Raw genomic sequence first — 22656 nt, forward strand, 5'->3', positions numbered from 1 at the left:
ATACTCCAGAGCTGCACTCACTATTCTGCTGGTGGAGTCACTGTGTACATACATTACTTATCCTGGACTGATCCTGAGTAACATCCTGTATTATACTCCCGAGCTGCACTCACTATTCTGCTGGTGCAGTCACTGTGTACATACATTACTTATCCTGTACTGATCCTGAGTTACATCCTGTATTATACTCCAGAGCTGCACTCACTATTCTGCTGGTGGAGTCACTGTGTACATACATTACTTATCCTGTACTGATCCTGAGTTACATCCTGCATTATACTCCAGAGCTGCACTCACTATTCTGCTGGTGCAGTCACTGTGTACATACATTACTTATCCTGTACTGATCCTGAGTTACATCCTGTATTATACTCCAGAGCTGCACTCACTATTCTGCTGGTGGAGTCACTGTGTACATACATTTCACTGCTTATACCATTATAGGAGCTCAGTTAAACTGAGGGGGTTTTTGTTTACAAGCTTGCTGACGATTTCCAATGGCATCCATAAGAATTGTAAATGCAGCTCCTGAGTATAATACAGAGTTGGTACTCAGGATAATTTTATTTGTGGGTGTAAATGATAAACCTCCAGTGGATCACGATAATGATTAATATTAGACTGTTCATCTCCTGGGAAGATCTTTGTTTTCTGGGTGGTGGCCATAACAGGTGATAGTAAGGTTCAGATATCTGCAATGCGGCCACATTATCAGACATAAAACGGATGTAGCGCCGCTGAGCCGAGCTTATCTTACCGTAGGTAATATGTACAGCAAGATGTGACCTTATTATGGAGATCTGAAACCACCAAGATGTCCAGAAGCAAGGCTCAGTATTGGAGGTGCTGACGATGTACACCTATCTAACTCTAGGCCAACAGCTATTCCTCCCGAATTCCCCACAGATATGCTCGGCTCAGCCGAGGGTGCATGTGTTTTCACTGGGAAAAGGGAGAGGAGTCGGACAGTGGCTTATCTCCGGCTATAACAAAGGATTGGGCATGTTGGTATTGAACATGCTCAATTCTTCTTTCTTCTATTGTAAGTAATCTTTCCAAAAGACCTCCTCTTTAAGAAGACCACCAGACAGGTTTTTCTACCATTTATTCTGCATGCTAGCCATCTCCCTTGAGGAGACCACTCCCTAGAAGACCACTGTTAACTGCAATTCTGGGTTTGGCTGACATATCTATTGTGTATGGGCACGTGGGTGGTTTAGATTAAATAGGTGATAGGTTGGGAAAAAAAACAGGTTTGAACAGAATAACAAGTCCCCATTGAGGAGGACAATGTAATGGGCAGGTGGTCAGGAATGTAGCAACTGGTCTGGACACAAAAACCAGAGTGAAACTGATACTGGAAATGGTCTTCTCGTCTATTTTTGTGGGCCAAGGACATGGAGGCACATGAAGATGATGGCAACCCCTGGTGGATCCCATCAGTAGAGCAGAGGACCTCTCTCATGTGACTGGATCTCCTATTAAATGGTACTATCCGGTGTGATTCTGCCCAGACACCTACCTACTGAGTAGGGCACACCTATTTGGTACTGGGGTCATAAATTATGACACGTTCTACATAAAATACATGGAGAGAACCACTTACCTGTGTTCATGCTCTCAAAGATCAACTTCATTTCCTGGAGCTCCTGCTGATGTCCACGGTCATAGGTGCCCATTACTTTGCCCAGCTCCACCAAGTCTTGCTCTCTTTGCGTCTCCAGCTGGATCTCCCTCTGCATCTGTGCCCCCGCCAGCTGACGTTCTTTGCCAGGAACCGCCATCGGCTCCACCGATATTGTCCTTCTGCGCACCTCTACCAACTCTGGCTGCGCAATAGGGGAGCTAATGCCCCTTTCTTGACGTAGAGACATCTCTCTTGCCATGGCCAGGCGGATCTCACGCTCTATGGGGGTTTCTTCTGTCGGAGAAGGCCCATCTTCTAAGACTTCTCTTTCCTTCATCTCAGGTGTCTTGTCAGAAGGTTCCTTTGGTGTATCTGACCCTCGCTGTATGTCTCCCTGCCCTGCTGTGACTGTTCTTACCTCACTGGCAGTGCAAATATGAGACGGCCACTCCTTCTCCCGGCATGCTACTGGCCGGTCTTGGTCTGCTGTCCCCTCCCTGCTGGGGAGTGCTTCCACATCAGGTGTCACTTCCCTGTCTGTTTCCTCCACTGAGGCGATCACCTGTCCACCTTCTTCCTCGTGAACTTCCTCCCCTATCACCTGGGCACCTGCTGAGTCTTCCCTGCGTGTGGCTGCCTCCTCCACCTGCGTGTCTACACCTGTTGGTTCTTCATTTAGCTGTTCTGGTGTACCTTTCACTTCGGTCCTGACCTGCATCCCCGCCTTCTCGTCTGACTCATGTGCAGCTATGTCTGTGCTGTCAATAGACACCTGTCTGTCACTCACCTGTGCGGCTGCACCTGCTCCCTGCAATGTCACCTTGTCACCTGTCATTGTTTCCGTTCCCGTCAGTTGCGTGTTGGAATGTTCTTCCCCCTCTGAGATGACTGCATTGGTATTTGAAGTCTCTGCAGACACCTGGGCTTCTGTAGAAACCCCCTCACCTGTCACCTCTGTCACTATATTGTGGACCAGCATGTCTATCCACTTCTCCCCTGCATTTGACACCTGTGCACCTGTCTCCTCACCTGTTCCTACATTTTCTCCTATCTCGGGAATGGTGGCTGGTGGAGCACGGTCATCATCTGTCTCCTCACTTGTACTTTGAGGACAGGTCTCTTCCAATTTAGCCTGGGCATCCTTTTCATCATTTGTTCCTTGCACCCCGGTCACTTCTTCTGTCACCTGTGCCTCAGTCTCTTTACCAGTCACCTGTGGCCCTGTCTCTTCATCTGTCACCTGTGCCTCAGTCTCTATACCAGTCACCTGTGGTCCTGTCTCTTTACCAGTCACCTGTGGCCCTGTCTCTTCACCTGTCACCTGTGCCTCAGTCTCTTTACCGGTCACCTGTGGTCCTGTCTCTTTACCAGTCACCTGTGGTCCTGTCTCTTCACCTGTCACCTGTACCTCAGTCTCGTCACCTGTCACCTGTACCACTTTCTCTTCATCTGTCACCTGTGGTCCTTTCCCTTCAACCGTCACATGTGGTCCTTTCCCTTCAACCGTCACCTCTGGCCCTGTCTCTTCACATGTCACCTGTGGCCCTGTCTCTTCACATGTCACCTGTGGCCCTGTCTCTTCACCTGTCACCTGTGGCCTTGTCTCTTCACCTCTTCCTTGCATATCTGTCTCTTCACCTACCTCCTGTGGCCCTGTCTCTTCACGTGTCCTCAGTAGACCTGTACCTCTTCCTTGTACATCTGTCTCATCGCTTGTTACCTGTGGCCTTGTTGCCTCTGGCGCTGTCTCTTCACCTGTCACCTGCGGCCCTGTCTCTTCACCCGTCCCCTGTGGCCCTTGGTCTGCTCTTTCCTCAGCTGATGGACCATTTTCATCCAGTGACACCAATAACCCTACAGGGACCTCCTCTCTATTCTCTGAATCCTCTGCCTTGGTCACCTGGTGAGAGGTTTCTTCCTCGGTCGCCTTCTCTTCTTCCTCCTTTTTCCTCTCCTCTGTCCCTGCTCCCTCTCCTCCTTCGCGCTGCCCTCCTGTAACTACCCCATGCCCCTCGTTCACTGTTGTCCCCTCTACCTGTTCCCTCCTGTCCTCAGGTGGAGCTGTGAATAGATGCACCACTGGCTCCCCCTTGTGGCCAGAGTCGGGAGCACAGCAGCCGGCCATTTGGCTGTCACATGGAGGGTTTATGGCAGTGCTGACATTTGACATTTGCGTTTCATCAGTGCTCTGTAGTTTCTGCTCTGACGCCATTGGATGTCGCGCTGAATTCCTGCATTAATGAAAGCTTTATCAGTGATCTTATGCTCCTTCCTTATATAACTTCTGTTTAGGACATTATATGATGAGCGGTTCCAGCCTAGCAGCAATACCTGATGGGAGTCTCCCATAATCTGAAACCCACCTACAGTAGGTTGCTGTTCTGTCCACCATGCATTACACTGCAGCTCTGCTTGTTCAAACTGGATGCTGTGTATAAGCAAAGACCCAGAACAAGCTCAGACAGCAGAGACACAATGATTACAGCCCCCTATGTTATAGCTAGGTCATACTTCCCAACTCTCCCAAAAGTATGGGAGGCTCCTGGAAGAAGGGGGGACCTCCTGGACTCTGTGGCGCTGGTAACTGTATGTGGCACTGGGATACTGCAGCCTCGGCGCCCATTTTTGGCATATCACTTCTCAAAAGGGGCTATGTAGGAAAGGGACGGGGTATTAATGGGGGGCACATAGCCTGTATTTATGGGGTCCCAAAGCACAGCTCATCACAAGTCTCCCTGAAATCAGTTCTTAAATAGAAGCCACTATGAGTAACCGTCATTGGACACCCTAAAGAATTGTAAGCCAACACCAATGCGCAGACACAATGAATATAATTCTAGGGGTCCACATACTTTTGGCCACATTGGCATCCTGCGCTAGGTTTTGCTCTTGGGCTCCCCCTGCTGCCTAGTTTTATAACTGTAAGTGACACATCGGCCATTGACCTAGGAATCAATAGGTGACCACTGGAACTTCAGCTATCTGACAAGATCCTATTAACTCTTCCTCCCCCGGAGACATGAAGAGCGCCCCCCTCTGGTGCACATAGCCACAACATCCCAGAAGCCGCTTTCCATTGTATCCTAGCTGTAGAGGTCCTACAACACAGATGCAGCCATCAGGGTCAAATTTTATGTATAGTTTTGGGTGGAAGTGACAGTTTCTGTCTGTGAGTGACGACCAATATGGCCTCCATCACAGATGAGTTGTCACCCAGCTTTCCCAGAAACAGATCAACAGATTTATTAAATTGCGGGCTCATGCGCACCGTATAACGGATGCGGAGTGGAAGGCCACGGAAGCACTACGGAGCGCTTTTGTGGCATTTCAGTTTGTGCCTCCGCACCGCAAAAAATAGAACATACTCTTTTTTGGGGGGGCGGTACGGATGGATCGCAGACCCATTCAAATTGGCATCCGCCAGCATCAGCCGCGCGGATGCAATTTGCAGTACCCAATTCACGGGTGGCACACGTTTGTGTGCATGAGCCCTTATGGGGGAAAGCTTCCAATCCTCCATGTATCTTCCAAAATTATTGTATTGCACATTGTATAATCACTTTCAGGTAGTTAAAAACAATAGGAAAAGTGTATCTAAGCTCATTAGATGTGATACCTTCTGCTGAGCTGGTGTATCCAAGCATATCATATGTGATACTGTCTGCTGAGCTGTGTATCTAAGCCTATCATGTGTGATACTGTCTGCTGAGCTGTGTATCTAAGCCTATCATGTGTGATACTGTCTGCTGAACAACTGTATCTAAGCCTATCATATGTGATCATGTCTGCTGAGCTGTGTATCTAAGCCTATCCTGTGTGATACAGAATGCTGAGCTGTGTATCTAAGCCTATCCTGTGTGATACAGAATGCTGAGCTGTGTATCTAAGCCTATCCTGTGTGATACAGAATGCTGAGCTGTGTATCTAAGCCTGTCATGTGTGATACAGAATGATCAGCTGTGTATCTAAGCCTATCCTGTGATAGTGTTGCTGAGCTGTGTATCTAAGCCTGCCATGTGTGATACAGAATGCTCAGCTGTGTATCTAAGCCTATCTTGTGACAGTGTTGCTGAGCTGTGTATCTAAGCCTGCCATGTGTGATACAGAATGCTGAGCTGTGTATCTAAGCCTGCCATGTGTGATACAGAATGCTGAGCTGTGTATCTAAGCCTGCCATGTGTGATACAGAATGCTGAGCTGTGTATCTAAGCCTGCCATGTGTGATACAGAATGCTGAGCTGTGTATCTAAGCCTGCCATGTGTGATACAGAATGCTGAGCTGTGTATCTAAGCCTGCCATGTGTGATACAGAATGCTGAGCTGTGTATCTAAGCCTGCCATGTGTGATACAGAATGCTGAGCTGTGTATCTAAGCCTGTCATGTGTGATACGGTCTCTGGATACACACTTACCTCTGGATTCGCTGGAGTTCTCTGGTTTCTGTAGAACAAGATGAGGGAGATAATAACTGAGAGGTAGAGGACAGAGACAGTGCTGGTACGAGACAGTCACCGAGCGAGCGAGAGAGAGTACTGATTAACCAGAATCCACAAATACAGCACTGTGAACCTGCACCGGGGGTCACACTGCCACAGTGGGTGGGACTACAAGTCCCAGCCTGCACTGGGGAGGGGGACCACTGACCTCTCACTGGCTCCCCCAAATGGTCGCTCTAACACCCTGGTGGGCCCAGTGCAATGGACTCATGAGCGCCCCCTGCGTCTTCTGTCTGACCGGTATAGGTCTGTATACGGGACAGCATATCCAGCCCCCCTAAATAAATACAGACTCTCCCCAGTCCCTAAAATAATTCCACACCCTACACCAGGTGCTTTAACCCCTTCCTGACATGTAACATACATGCGCATCACATGTATCCATAAACAGCGGATGTTAAAAGCTTAATATAAAATTAATTAACATTTAAAAAAAAATTGTTATATTATTTAAAGGGGCTGTCCACTAGTGACTTTTTTTTTTCCAACCAATCTCCCCTGCCAGATCTGCGAAGTACCTGCTCCCCACCACTTGGTTCTGGCCTCCAACTCATCTTCCAATCCCCGCATTGAAACTTCCTGCATGGATGGGGTCACAGCTGCAGCCAGTGACTGGCCTCAGCGGTGATGTGGCCCAGCCCAGATCAGCCCCACTAAACAAATACAGACCCTCTCAGTAAATGCCCCTAGATGCAGCCCCTGCCAGACCAAATCCTCTAAATACAGAACTACTAAAACAAGATAGGTACACGGCGGCTTAGCTTCTGAGCGGCTCCTTCTATGTGTACTTGAGGACCTGCACAGATCTGGTCAAGTGACCTTATCTGGCAGGTCCTTCAGCAGTAAGGAGACTTCCAGAGAGGAAGGGGGGGACTGCCGGGCTGTGTCCATCTCCCTGACTTTTACTAGTAAAATGGGAGGTGGCCCAGTACAGGTGCACTGTTTGTCCTATAATTACATGTCTACACACGACATGTTTACACTACATATACAACGTTCCCCTCCCCCACCCGATCGTTCACTGGCATTTTCCATTTACAGGGGTTTGCACTGCATAGCTAAACGCTCCGTCCTAGGTAATGACATAAATATACCCCTGACCCAAATACTCTACCCCCCTAAAAGCATTAAATAATACACATAAAATAAATACATTTTACAATGAAAAAAGAGCGCCCCCTATAGTCAGCAACTTCACTACACTGCACTACCCCACTCCACACTCTCGGCACCCTGTCACTGTACTCCACACACACTCGGCACCCTGTCACTGTACTCCACACACACTCGGCACCCTGTCACTGTACTCCACACACTCGGCACCCTGTCACTGTACTCCACACACACTCGGCACCCTGTCACTGTACTCCACATACACTCGGCACCCTGTCACTGTACTCCACACACACTCGGCACCCTGTCACTGTACTCCACACACTCGGCACCCTGTCACTGTACTCCACACACACTCGGCACCCTGTCACTGTACTCCACACACACTCGGCACCCTGTCACTGTACTCCACATACCTGGCACCCTGTCACTGTACTCCACACACCTCGCACCCTGTCACTGTACTCCACACACCTCGCACCCTGTCACTGTACTCCACATACCTGGCACCCTGTCACTGTGCTCCACACACCTCGCACCCTGTCACTGTACTCCACACACCTCGCACCCTGTCACTGTACTCCACACACCTCGCACCCTGTCACTGTACTCCACACACCTCGCACCCTGTCACTGTACTCCACACACACTCGGCACCCTGTCACTGTACTGCACACACCTCGCACCCTGTCACTATACTCCACACACCTCGCACCCTGTCACTGTACTCCACACACACTCGGCACCCTGTCACTGTACTGCACACACCTCGCACCCTGTCACTGTACTCCACACACCTCGCACCCTGTCACTGTACTCCACACACCTCGCACCCTGTCACTGTACTCCACACACTTGGCACCCTGTCACTGTACTCCACACACTTGGCACCCTGTCACTGTACTCCACATACCTATCACCCTGTCCCTGTACTCCACATACCTGGCACCCTGTCACTGTACTCCACACACTCGGCACCCTGTCACTGTACTTCACACACCTTGCACCCTGTCACTGTGCGCCACACACCTCGCACCCTGTCACTGTACTCCACACACACTCGGCACCCTGTCACTGTACTCCACACACACTCGGCACCCTGTCACTGTACTCCACACACTCGGCACCCTGTCACTGTACTCCTCACACTCGGCACCCTGTCACTGTACTCCACACACACTCCACACACACTTGGCACCCTGTCACTGTACTCCACACACTCGGCACCCTGTCACTGTACTCCACACACTCGGCACCCTGTCACTGTACTCCACACACTCGGCACCCTGTCACTGTACTCCACACACTTGGCACCCTGGCACTGTACTCCACACACCTGGCACCCTGGCACTGTACTCCACACACTTGGCACCCTGTCACTGTACTCCACACACCTGGCACCCTGTCACTGTACTCCACACACACTTGGCACCCTGTCACTGTACTCCACACACTTGGCACCCTGTCACTGTACTCCACATACCTGGCACCCTGTCACTGTACTCCACACACTCGGCACCCTGTCACTGTACTCCATACACTCGGCACCCTGTCACTGTACTCCACACACCTCGCACCCTGTTACTGTGCTCCACACACCTTGCACCCTGTCACTGTACTCCACACACTCGGCACCCTGTCACTGTACTCCACACACTCGGCACCCTGTCACTGTGCTCCACACACTCGGCACCCTGTCACTGTACTCCACACACACTCGGCACCCTGTCACTGTACTCCACACACTTGGCACCCTGTCACTGTACTCCACATACCTGGCACCCTGTCACTGTACTCCACATACCTGGCACCCTGTCACTGTACTCCACACACTCGGCACCCTGTCACTGTACTCCATACACTCGGCACCCTGTCACTGTACTCCACACACCTCGCACCCTGTTACTGTGCTCCACACACCTCGCACCCTGTCACTGTACTCCACACACTCGGCACCCTGTCGCTGTGCTCCACACACTCGGCACCCTGTCACTGTACTCCACACACTCGGCACCCTATCACTGTGCTCCACACACTCGGCACCCTGTCACTGTACTCCACACACACTTGGCACCCTGTCACTGTACTCCACACACTTGGCACCCTGTCACTGTACTCCACACACTTGGCACCCTGTCACTGTACTCCACATACCTGGCACCCTGTCACTGTACTCCACACACTCGGCACCCTGTCACTGTACTCCACACACTCGGCACCCTGTCACTGTACTCCACAAACTCAGCACCCTGTCACTGTACTCCACACACCTGGCACCCTGTCACTGTACTCCACACACACTTGGCACCCTGTCACTGTACTCCACACACTTGGCATCCTGTCACTGTACTCCACACACACTCCACACACACTTGGCACCCTGTTACTGTACTCTACACACTCGGCACCCTGTCACTGTACTCCACACACTTGGCACCCTGTCACTGTACTCCACACACTCGGCACCCTGTCACTGTACTCCACAAACTTGGCACCCTGGCACTGTACTCCACACACCTGGCACCCTGGCACTGTACTCCACACACTCGGCACCCTGTCACTGTACTCCACACACCTGGCACCCTGTCACTGTACTCCACACACACTTGGCACCCTGTCACTGTACTCCACACACTTGGCACCCTGTCACTGTACTCCACACACTTGGCACCCTGTCACCGTACTCCACATACCTGGCACCCTGTCACTGTACTCCACACACTCGGCACCCTGTCACTGTACTCCACACACTCGGCACCCTGTCACTGTACTCCACAAACTCGGCACCCTGTCACTGTACTCCACACACCTGGCACCCTGTCACTGTACTCCACACACACTTGGCACCCTGTCACTGTACTCCACACACTTGGCATCCTGTCACTGTACTCCACACACACTTGGCACCCTGTCACTGTACTCCACACACACTTGGCACCCTGTCACTGTACTCCACACACTTGGCACCCTGTCACTGTACTCCACATACCTGGCACCCTGTCACTGTACTCCACACACTCGGCACCCTGTCACTGTACTCCACACACCTGGCACCCTGGCACTGTACTCCACACACACTTGGCACCCTGTCACTGTACTCCACATACCTGGCACCCTGTCACTGTACTCCACACACTCGGCACCCTGTCACTGTACTCCACATACCTGGCACCCTGTCACTGTACTCCACACACTCGGCACCCTGTCACTGTACTCCATACACTCGGCACCCTGTCACTGTACTCCACACACCTCGCACCCTGTTACTGTGCTCCACACACCTTGCACCCTGTCACTGTACTCCACACACTCGGCACCCTGTCACTGTACTCCACACACTCGGCACCCTGTCACTGTGCTCCACACACTCGGCACCCTGTCACTGTACTCAACACACACTCGGCACCCTGTCACTGTACTCCACACACTTGGCACCCTGTCACTGTACTCCACATACCTGGCACCCTGTCACTGTACTCCACATACCTCGGCACCCTGTCACTGTACTCCATACACTCGGCACCCTGTCACTGTACTCCATACACCTCGGCACCCTGTTCACTGTACTCCACACACCTCGCACCCTGTTCACTGTACTCCACACACTCTGCACCCTGTCAGCTGTACTCCACACACTCGCACCCTGTCACTGTACTCCACACACTCGGCACCCTATCACTGTGCTCCACACACTCGGCACCCTGTCACTGTACTCCACACACTCGGCACCCTGTCACTGTACTCCACACCACACTCGGCACCCTGTCACTGTACTCCACACACACTCGGCACCCTGTCACTGTACTCCACACACTCTGCACCCTGTCACTGTACTCCACACACTCGGCACCCTGTCACTGTACTCCACAAACTCGGCACCCTGTCACTGTACTCCACACACCTGGCACCCTGTCACTGTACTCCACACACACTCCACACACACTTGGCACCCTGTCACTGTACTCCACACACACTCCACACACACTTGGCACCCTGTCACTGTACTCCACACACTCGGCACCCTGTCACTGTACTCCACACACTTGGCACCCTGTCACTGTACTCCACACACTCGGCACCCTGTCACTGTACTCCACAAACTTGGCACCCTGGCACTGTACTCCACACACCTGGCACCCTGGCACTGTACTCCACACACTCGGCACCCTGTCACTGTACTCCACACACACTAGGCACCCTGTCACTGTACTCCACACACTTGGCACCCTGTCACTGTACTCCACACACTTGGCACCCTGTCACTGTACTCCACATACCTGGCACCCTGTCACTGTACTCCACACACTCGGCACCCTGTCACTGTACTCCACACACTCGGCACCCTGTCACTGTACTCCACAAACTCGGCACCCTGTCACTGTACTCCACACACACTCGGCACCCTGTCACTGTACTCCACACACCTGGCACCCTGTCACTGTACTCCACACACACTCCACACACACTCGGCACCCTGTCACTGTACTCCACACACCTGGCACCCTGTCACTGTACTCCACACACACTCCACACACACTTGGCACCCTGTCACTGTACTCCACACACTTGGCATCCTGTCACTGTACTCCACACACACTCCACACACACTTGGCACCCTGTCACTGTACTCTACACACTCGGCACCCTGTCACTGTACTCCACACACTTGGCACCCTGTCACTGTACTCCACACACTCGGCACCCTGTCACTGTACTCCACAAACTTGGCACCCTGGCACTGTACTCCACACACCTGGCACCCTGGCACTGTACTCCACACACTCGGCACCCTGTCACTGTACTCCACACACCTGGCACCCTGTCACTGTACTCCACACACACCTGGCACCCTGGCACTGTACTCCACACACTCGGCACCCTGTCACTGTACTCCACACACCTGGCACCCTGTCACTGTACTCCACACACACTTGGCACCCTGTCACTGTACTCCACACACTTGGCACCCTGTCACTGTACTCCACACACTTGGCACCCTGTCACTGTACTCCACATACCTGGCACCCTGTCACTGTACTCCACACACTCGGCACCCTGTCACTGTACTCCACACACCTGGCACCCTGGCACTGTACTCCACACACACTTGGCACCCTGTCACTGTACTCCACACACTTGGCACCCTGTCACTGTACTCCACACACCTGGCACCCTGGCACTGTACTCCACACACACTCGGCACCCTGTCACTGTACTCCACACACTCGGCACCCTGTCACTGTACTCCACACACTTGGCACCCTGTCACTGTACTCCACATACCTGGCACCCTGTCACTGTACTCCACACACTTGGCACCCTGTCACTGTACTCCACACACTCGGCACCCTGTCACTGTACTCCACACACTTGGCACCCTGTCACTGTACTCCACATACCTGGCACCCTGTCACTGTACTCCACACACTCGGCACCCTGTCACTGTACTCCACACACCTGGCACCCTGGCACTGTACTCCACACACACTTGGCACCCTGTCACTGTACTCCACACACTTGGCACCCTGTCATTGTACTCCGCACATTCGGCACCCTGTACTTTTATCGAAACCAGACCCTTATCACTGCACCAGACACACACACCCAAGGTTGTCACTGCACCATAATCTCCAACCACCCTGTCACTCCCCCCATACACCTATCACCCAACTAAGGCCCCTTTACACGGGCCGAGCATGAGCCAGATACGGGAACGCTCATTAGCGATTATCTGCCGGTGTAAAGGCGCCGCTGATTACCCGATGAACCAACAAAATGCTAGTTCATTGAGTAATATGATTGTGCTGTCACCTAAGTCATCGTTTGCCGGCAGCAGATCATTTAAACAGCCTCTGCCGGCAAACAATGATTCTGTATGGGGACAAGTGATGGCCGTAGTGATCACTCCTCCCCGTACTGTGGAGGAGATCACTGCATGTAATAGCAGCACTTCACCTCCACGGACGAGCAGGCGATTGCTGGGAAGGAACGCTTCTCTCCTCACAATCACCTGCCGAATTGTTCAGTCGGGGCGTCGCTAGGTTAAAACATTCGGGGCCTGGGCCCCGGATGTTTTGTCCCATGCCCCGAATGTCCTGCCTGCCTGCTAGATGCAACTGTATTGCCGTACACAGAACGGCAAATACAATTGAATCTTATACTAGTAGGAGGCGAAGGACCTTTGGTGACATCACAGGTCATGTGATCAGCAAAACAGGCTGTGATAGGATGACCTGGATGATGTCACCATCCAGGTCATCCTATCACAGCCTGTTTTGCTGATCACATGACCTGTGATGTCACCAAAGGTCCTTCGCCTCTTCCCAGTTCAGGATTGGACCCGAGTCAAGAGGAGAAGGAGCCTAATGGTGATGTCTGTACAGGAGAGGTAAGTGAAGGGAGAGGCAGAGAAATGCTGGGAGTTGTAGTTATTTAACTGGGATGTATTTTAGGGCTGAAGGGAGGGATGTTATTGACATGGAACTGTGTGCTTGAGGTGGCTGGGGGAGGGAGGGATGTTATTTACATGGGACTGTATGTTGAAAGTGGATGGTGGGGGGGGAATGATGTTTATGTACATGGGACTTAATGTTTAGGGTAGGCTACGTTCACACTTGCGTTTGGTGATCCGCTTGTGAGATCCGTTTCAGGTCTCTCACAAGCAGCCCCAAATGCATCAGTTTAACCCCAATGCATTCTGAATGGATGCGGATCCATTCAGAATGCATTCGTTCGGCTCCGTGCGGTCCCCCGTTCCATTTTGGAGGCGGACCTCAAAATGCTGCAAGCAGCGTTTTTTGTGTCCGCATGGCCTTGCAGGGCCAAACGCATCCGTCCTGACAATGAAAGTCAATAGGGACGGATCCCTTTGCATTGACACAAAATGGTGCAATTGTAAACGGATCCGTCCCCCATTGACTTTTAATGTAAGTCAGGACGGATCCGTATTGGGACTTAGAAATTCAAATCTAATACAAACGAATTGGTCCTGAACGGATGCATTCGTTTGTATTATATCGGTGCGGATCCGTCCTGTACAAGTACATGACAGATCCGCACGAACGCAAGTGTGAAAGTAGCCTTAGGGGGTGATGTTTACATGGGATTGTGCGTTGGAGGCGGCTGGGGAAGAGGTGATGTTATTTACATGGGACTGTATGGTGGAGGGAGGATTATAACTGCAGGGGGCACTGCAAATCCAGGGGACATTATAGGCGGTCTTATTACTACTGGGGGCTCTATAGGAGGGTCTTGTAGATCTGCCTTATTTCTACTAAGCGCACTATGGGGGCCTTATTACTACTGTGGGGTCTGTAGGGGGCTTTACTACCACTGGGGGAACAATAGGGGGCCTTATTTCTACTAGGGACTCTGTGAAGGTATTATTAATATGGGAGGGCATTGTTGAGGAGCATTATCACGGTTGGGGCAGTGTTACTAATAAGGGCATTCTAGAAGGGAATTACTATTGGTGGGACTATGAGGAGCACTATTACTATGGGGGGCAGTAATGTTTCTTTAGGATAGTATTTGGGGGTATGAGGGGGGGGGGGGTTGAGGTTTTGGCATAGCAAGCAGCAGGATAACACTGTGGGGACTCCAGTTGGGGGATAATGATAGAAAGTGAGGAAGCTAAGATGTCTGTGTGTCACACTCTGCAGAGACGAGGCGGCTGAGAGAAGTTGTCCAGACCGAGAAGATGATGACAGAGAGGAGACGTCACCTGGAGGCCCTGGATGTGACAGGTAAGTGCCGCTGTATAGCAAGTACAGCATAGTGTGGGGGGGGGCATATTTATTGGGGCTTGTGCCCCGGATCTTTTGAGACCCTAGCAACGCCCCTGGTTCAGTGTAAAGGGGCCTTTAGTCAACACAATGATACTGCACCCCTCACATCCAGCACCCTATTACTGCACCCTTCACAGCCAGCACCCTATTACTGCACCCCTCACATCCAGCACCCTATTACTGCACCCTTCACAGTTAGCACCCTATTACTGCACCCTTCACAGCCAGCACCCTATTACTGCACCCCTCACATCCAGCACCCTATTACTGCACCCCTCACATCCAGCACAATGATACTGCACCCCTCACATCCAGCACCCTATTACTGCACCCCTCACATCCAGCACCCTATTACTGCACCCCTCACATCCAGCACCCTATTACTGCACCCCTCACATCCAGCACCCTATTACTGCACCCCTCACATCCAGCACCCTATTACTGCACCCCTCACATCCAGCACCCTGTCACTGCACCCCTCACATCCAGCACCCTATTACTGCACCCCTCACATCCAGCACCCTATTACTGCACACTTCACATCCAGCACCCTATTACTGCACCCCTCACATCCAGCACGCCATTACTGCACCCCTCACATCCAGCACCCTATTACTGCACCCCTCACATCCAGCACAATGATACTGCACCCTCACATCCAGCACCCTATTACTGCACCCTTCACAGTTAGAACCCTATTACTGCACCCTTCACAGCCAGCACCCTATTACTGCACCCTTCACAGCCAGCACTCTATTACTGCACCCTTCACAGCCAGCACCCTATTACTGCACCCTTCACATCCAGCACCCTATTACTGCACCCTTCACAGTTAGAACCCTATTACTGCACCCTTCACAGCCAGCACCCTATTACTGCACCCTTCACAGCCAGCACCCTATTACTGCACCCTTCACAGCCAGCACCCTATTACTGCACCCTTCACAGTTAGTACCCTATTACTGCACCCTTGACAGCCAGCACCCTATTAATGCACCCTTCACAGCCAGCACCCTATTACTGCACCCTTCACAGCACCTTACCACTGCATTAATCACAGCCAGCTCCCTGTTACTGCACCCCTCACAGCCAGCACCCTATTACTGCACCCCTCACAGCCAGCACCCTGTCACTTCACCATACCCAAGCTCCTGTCAATGCATATAACATACCTTGCATCCTATCCAGTCACTGTGCTGCTTCAGCCCACACACCCAGGTCCTTATCATAGCACGATACACACTTACCGTTTCTACACCTCACATATCTAGCACCCTGTAACTACACCCCACACATCTAGCACCCTCTCACTACACCCACATATCTAGAACCCTGTCACTACACTCCACACACTCAGCACTCTGTGAATGCACTCCTGTCCCTGGTCCATAAACTCCAAGCTCCCTGTCGGTCGGTCGACCTCACGCACCCAGCACCCTGTCACTGCACCCCTCACACACCCAGCACCCTGTCACTGCACCCCTCACACACGCAGCACCCTGTCACTGCACCCCTCACGCACCCAGCACCCTGTCACTGCACCCCTCACACACCAGCACCCTGTCACTGCACCCCTCACACACGCAGCACCCTGTCACTGCACCCCTCACACACCCAGCACCCTGTCACTGCACCCCATACACACCAGCACCCTGTCACTGCACCCCTCACACACCCAGCACCCTGTCACTGCACCCCTCACACACGCAGCACCCTGTCACTGCACCCCTCACACACCAGCACCCTGTCACTGCACCCCTCACACACCCAGCACCCTGTCACTGCAACCCCTCACACACCCAGCACCCTGTCACTGCATCCCATACACACCAGCACCCTGTCACTGCACCCCTCACACACCCAGCACCCTGTCACTGCACCCCTCACACACCAGCACCCTGTCACTGCACCCCTCACACACCCAGCACCCTGTCACTGCACCCCTCACACACCAGCACCCTGTCACTGCACCCCTCACACACCCAGCACCCTGTCACTGCACCCCTCACACACCCAGCACCCTGTCACTGCACCCCATACACACCCAGCACCCTGTCACTGCACCCCTCACACACCCAGCACCCTGTCACTGCACCCCTCACACACCCAGCACCCTGTCACTGCACCCCTCACACACCCAGCACCCTGTCACTGCACCCCTCACACACCAGCACCTGTCACTGCACCCCTCACACACCAGCACCCTGTCACTGCACCCCTCACACACCCAGCACCCTGTCACTGCACCCCTCACACACCCAGCACCCTGTCACTGCACCCCATACACACCAGCACCCTGTCACTGCACCCCTCACACACCCAGCACCCTGTCCCTGCATCATTCACACCCAGCATCCTATCACTGCACCCCTCTCAGACAGCACCCTGTTGCTGCACCCCTCAGACATCCAGCCGTCTGTCACTACACCCCATACCCTATGCTCCCAAGACCCTTGTACCTAACGCCATACACCCAACTCTGCTCATCAGACCCCTCACACACCCAGCACCCTGTCACTGCACCCCATACACACCAGCACCCTGTCACTGCACCCCTCACATACCCAGCATCCTATCACTGCACCCCTCACACACCCAGCACCCTGTCACTGCACCCCATACACACCAGCACCCTGTCACTGCACCCCTCACACACCCAGCACCCTGTCACTGCACCCCTCACACACCCAGCACCCTGTCACTGCACCCCTCACACACCCAGCACCCTGTCACTGCACCCCTCACACACCCAGCACCCTGTCACTGCACCCCATACACACCAGCACCCTGTCACTGCACCCCTCACACACCCAGCACCCTGTCACTGCACCCCTCACACACCCAGCACCCTGTCACTGCACCCCTCACGCACCCAGCACCCTGTCACTGCACCCCTCACACACCAGCACCCTGTCACTGCACCCCTCACACACCAGCACCCTGTCACTGCACCCCTCACACACCCAGCACCCTGTCACTGCACCCCTCACACACCCAGCACCCTGTCACTGCACCCCATACACACCAGCACCCTGTCACTGCACCCCTCACACACCCAGCACCCTGTCCCTGCATCATTCACACCCAGCATCCTATCACTGCACCCCTCACACACCCAGCACCCTGTCACTGCACCCCTCACGCACCCAGCACCCTGTCACTGCACCCCTCACACACCAGCACCCTGTCACTGCACCCCTCACACACCAGCACCCTGTCACTGCACCCCTCACACACCCAGCACCCTGTCACTGCACCCCTCACACACCCAGCACCCTGTCACTGCACCCCATACACACCAGCACCCTGTCACTGCACCCCTCACACACCCAGCACCCTGTCCCTGCATCATTCACACCCAGCATCCTATCACTGCACCCCTCTCAGACAGCACCCTGTTGCTGCACCCCTCAGACATCCAGCCGTCTGTCACTGCACCCCATACCCTATGCTCCCAAGACCCTTGTACCTAACGCCATACACCCAACTCTGCTCATCAGACCCCTCGCACACCGAGCACCGTCACAACACCCCTAACACACTCAGCACCCTGTCTCTATACTCCTTGCACACCCAGCACCCTGTTACTGCTTTAAACAATACCAGAGCCCTGTCACTGTCCCCTCCCACACCTAGCCCCCTATCTGTTCACCCCAAACACCCGAGCACCCTGTCTTTGTGAGCGCTCACCTGGCTGTCTCTCGCACTCTCTGGAGCACCCGTCTCTCTCCCTCTTTCACCTTGAGCGTGTCCTGTATTACTCAGTGGCACAATGAGCTGATTGTGTCATTAGGTGACTGGTTGTGACTGCCTGGTACCGAGGACACAAAAGGACACACATGAGGTATGAGCTCTCCCAAATCACTTACCTGTGCTGTACATACCTGCATGTCACCTGCTTGCAAAAACCCCCAACATATCCTGGTAATTCAGAATTAGAGAAGTAGCCTTCATGTACTGGGTAGCATGCACCTACTGACACTTACCTGTGGGTACAAACCTGTGCTAAAGGATGGGGTTAGTAGCAAACTGCGTCCTGGGCATTAGATTAGACTGCTGATATTTTGGCTGCATTTATTGACCTAATCCTGTAACTCCTATTCCTTAAAATGGAGAAGAACCAAAGAGAGTCATCTCCAGTATTAGTAGTGGTTCCAGATCCAATTACATGATTCTTACGCTGTAAGTCGTTTATCAAAAAGTTGCAATTTTTTGTACTTTTTTATTGAAGAGATCTGTGCCCCCACCCAACTAGTTGAGCTGGAATCTTCCATGGGTAGAACACTAGAGAAGGTTGAACAGTACAATCTGAATGTGGTATAAGGGCGTTGTTATTACTGTAATCATACAAGGATACGGCTGTGGCGCATAGAACAACTGGTAGGGAGTGGTCTAGATATGGGGAACTGGGAAAGGAGTGGTCTACATGTGGGGAACTGGCACATAGGAAAACTGCAGACAAAGTGGTCTGGACCATGGGAGAACTGGGGAAGGACTTAACCGTCACACAGGGGCATAGAGAAGAAGCAGGTGAGCAAATCAGAAAATAGGAGATAGCGATCTGGCCCATGGGAGACCTGGTGAGGGAGTGGATGGTAAACTGCAGAAGAAATGGTCTGGACCATGGGAGAACTGAAGAAGGAATGGTCAGGACCATGGGAGACCTGGTGAGGGAGTGGATAGTAAACTGCAGAAGAAATGGTCTGGACCATGGGAGAACTGAAGAAGGAATGGTCAGGACCATGGGAGACCTGGTGAGGGAGTGGATAGTAAACTGCAGAAGAAATGGTCTGGACCATGGGAGAACTGAAGAAGGAATGGTCAGGACCATAGGAGACCTGGTGAGGGAGTGGATAGTAAACTGAACTGCAGAAGAAATGGTCTGGACCATGGGAGAACTGAAGAAGGAATGGTCAGAATCATGGGAGAACTGGTGAGGGAGTGGATGGTAAACTGCAGAAGAAATGGTCTGGACCATGGGAGAACTGAAGAAGGAATGGTCAGGACCATAGGAGACCTGGTGAGGGAGTGGATAGTAAACTGCAGAAGAAATGGTCTGGACCATGGGAGAACTGAAGAAGGAATGGTCAGAACCATGGGAGAACTGGGGAGGGAGTGGATGGTAAACGGCAGAAGAAGTGGTCAGGACCATAGGAGAACTGTGGAAGGAATTAACTGGCACATAGAAACGTTGCAGAAGAAGTGGTCTGAACCATGGGAGAACCAGGAAAGGACTAGTCTAGCAAACAGGAAGATTGGAGAAGGAATGGTCTGGACCATGGGATAACTGGTGAAGGTGTTGTCAGTAAACTGCAGATGAAGTAGTCTGAACAGTAGGAAAAATGGAGTAGTCAGAACCATGGGAGAACCAGGAATGGACCATGGGATAACTGGGGAAGGAGTGGTCTGGTACATAGGAGAACTGCAAATGAAGTGGTCTGGACAAATGGCTCAGTTGTTATCACTGGTGCCTTGCAGCGCCGGGGTCCTTAGGTTCAAACTCAACCAAGGTCAACATCTGCATATAGTTTGTATGTTCTCCCCGGGGTTTGTATAGGTTTCCTCCTGGTACCCTGGTTTTCCCCCACACTCCAAAAACATAGGGAACTTAGATTGTGAGCTCCACTGGAGACAGCAAGTAATTATAATGTCTGTAAACTGCTGTGAAATATGTCAGCACTATGTAAGTGATTCAAATAAATAAATTGAGAAATCAGAAAATGGGAGAGAGTGGTCTGGACCATGGGAAAAGTGGTTTGGCATATAGGAGAATAAGTGGTCTGGACCATGGGAAAACTGGGGAAGGAGTGGACTGGCACATATAAATAGGAAAGGAATGGTCTGGAGCATTGGAGAATTACAGTATGGGTGCTTTGGGTGGCTGTTCATGGTAAGTGTGATCTGCATAATAGAATGTGTAGGGGTTCTGGGGTTTATATTAGTTCAGGGTGGTTTGTATTTGGGGGGGGGTCTGAATTTATGTGAGGGCTCTGGTCGGGGTTTCTTCTAGGGTCTTTATTTGTTTTGGGGGGTTTCTGGTCTATGGACTGTAATAGTTTGTATTTATTCTGGGGTCTGAATTTATTATTATTATTGTGTTGTTTTAGAGGCTGAGGATGGCTGCAGAAGTGAAGTGCCAAAGACTTCTTGGCAGAAAACTCTGCAGCCATCAGTAGAAGTCGTCATGGCTGTTTAGGTTGGATGGCGAAGAAAAGAGAACTTCTACAATCATGAAATATGTCACCTATGGGTCACTGGATTTATAAAGGATCTGTCACCACTCCTGACATGTGTGTTATAGGAAATCCCTGTATTTCCCCAAAAGTCTATGTCTAGACTCTAGACCAGGGGTGCACAACGTTTCCTGGTTGGGGGCCACATTGCCAGACTGAACCAATGACGAGGGCCGCAATTAAAATTTAAAGCTGTATTAACAACTGAAATATTGTATTTGTGGCATTATATACCATTAATGTCTAGTTACACTTCTAGGACTCCCACCTAATGGGAGAAATACATGAAAAATACATGTGAGCAGCCACAAGACATAGGCATACATGTCGGTTACCAGATGGTTGGGGGCCGCACAGAATGGTATCAAGGGCCGCATGTGGCCCCCGGGCCGCAGGTTGTGCACCCCTGCTCTAGACCAAGCACAACAGACAACTAGGCGTTACAATTACCACTGTCTATAGCAGTGATGGCTAACCTTGGCACTCCAGCTGTGGTAAAACTACAACTCCCAAGATGCCCCCTTTACTTGGTTGCTCTCAGAACTCTATAGAAATAAATGGAGCATGCTGGGAGTTGTAGTTTCACCACAGCTGGAGTGCCAAGGTTAGCCATCACTGGTCTATAGGATGAGTCCCTACACAGTCTGATACTGTAAGTGATGATGGATACTGTCAGAAGGGAATGGTAATGCCTAGTTATCAATGTTAATACAGAAATGTTGTGATGTCTATAGACAAAGTGCATCAGGGAGGTGGTGGAGAAGAAGGCGAGACAAGTTTTGGGAACAGCCCAGGCCCTATTATCTATTTAATCTGCCCCTAGTCCGGACTATGGGAGAAGGGGTGATCTGAACGAAGAAAAAACTGTAGAAGGAATGGTCTGGGCTATGGGAGAACTGGAAAAGGAGTTGCCTGGACTGTGGGAGAACTGGAGAAGTGGTCTGGACTATGGGAGAACTGGAGAAGAAGTGGTCTAGGCTATGGGAGAACTGGAGAAGGAGTGATCTGGACTGTGGGAGAACTGGAGAAGGAGTGGTCTGGATGATGGGAGAAGTGGTCTGGTACAGAGGAAAACTAGGTGTGGTATGAATCAGTGGAGAACTTTAAGGAGTGGTCTGAATCAATGTAGAACTGCAGAAGGAGTGGTCTGAATCAATGGAGAACTGGAGATGAAGGGGTCTGAGCCAATGGAGAACTGGAGAAGGAGTGGTCCGAGTCAATGAAGAACTGGGGAAGGAGTGGTCTGAGTAAATCGAGAACTGGAGGAGTGGTTTGAGTGAATGGAGAATTGGAGAAGGAGTGGGTTGAGTAAATGGAGAACTGAGGAAGTAGTGGTCTGAGTCAATGGAGAACTGGAGAAGGAGTGGTCTGAGTCAATGGATAACTGGAGAAGGAGTGGT

At 51.9% G+C, this 22656-nt stretch overlaps 1 protein-coding gene across 2 annotated transcripts in view; it reads right to left on the reverse strand.

The window, feature by feature from the left end:
- MISP3 (MISP family member 3) overlaps positions 1–18837 on the reverse strand; it is a 33725-nt gene extending 14888 nt beyond the window's left edge. For both annotated transcript variants that reach the window (XM_044273764.1, XM_044273766.1), the window contains exons 1-3: positions 18714–18837; positions 6040–6067; positions 1607–3858 (exon numbers count right to left, since the gene is read on the reverse strand). In XM_044273764.1, coding sequence (XP_044129699.1) covers positions 1607–3839 — 2233 coding nt within the window. In that variant the 5' untranslated portion in view covers positions 3840–3858; positions 6040–6067; positions 18714–18837. The remainder of the gene's footprint in view (positions 1–1606; positions 3859–6039; positions 6068–18713) is intronic.
- Positions 18838–22656: the final 3819 nt, after the last annotated feature.

Source organism: Bufo gargarizans, unplaced genomic scaffold, assembly GCF_014858855.1.
Source record: "Bufo gargarizans isolate SCDJY-AF-19 unplaced genomic scaffold, ASM1485885v1 original_scaffold_1098_pilon, whole genome shotgun sequence".
NCBI lineage: Eukaryota > Metazoa > Chordata > Amphibia > Anura > Bufonidae > Bufo > Bufo gargarizans.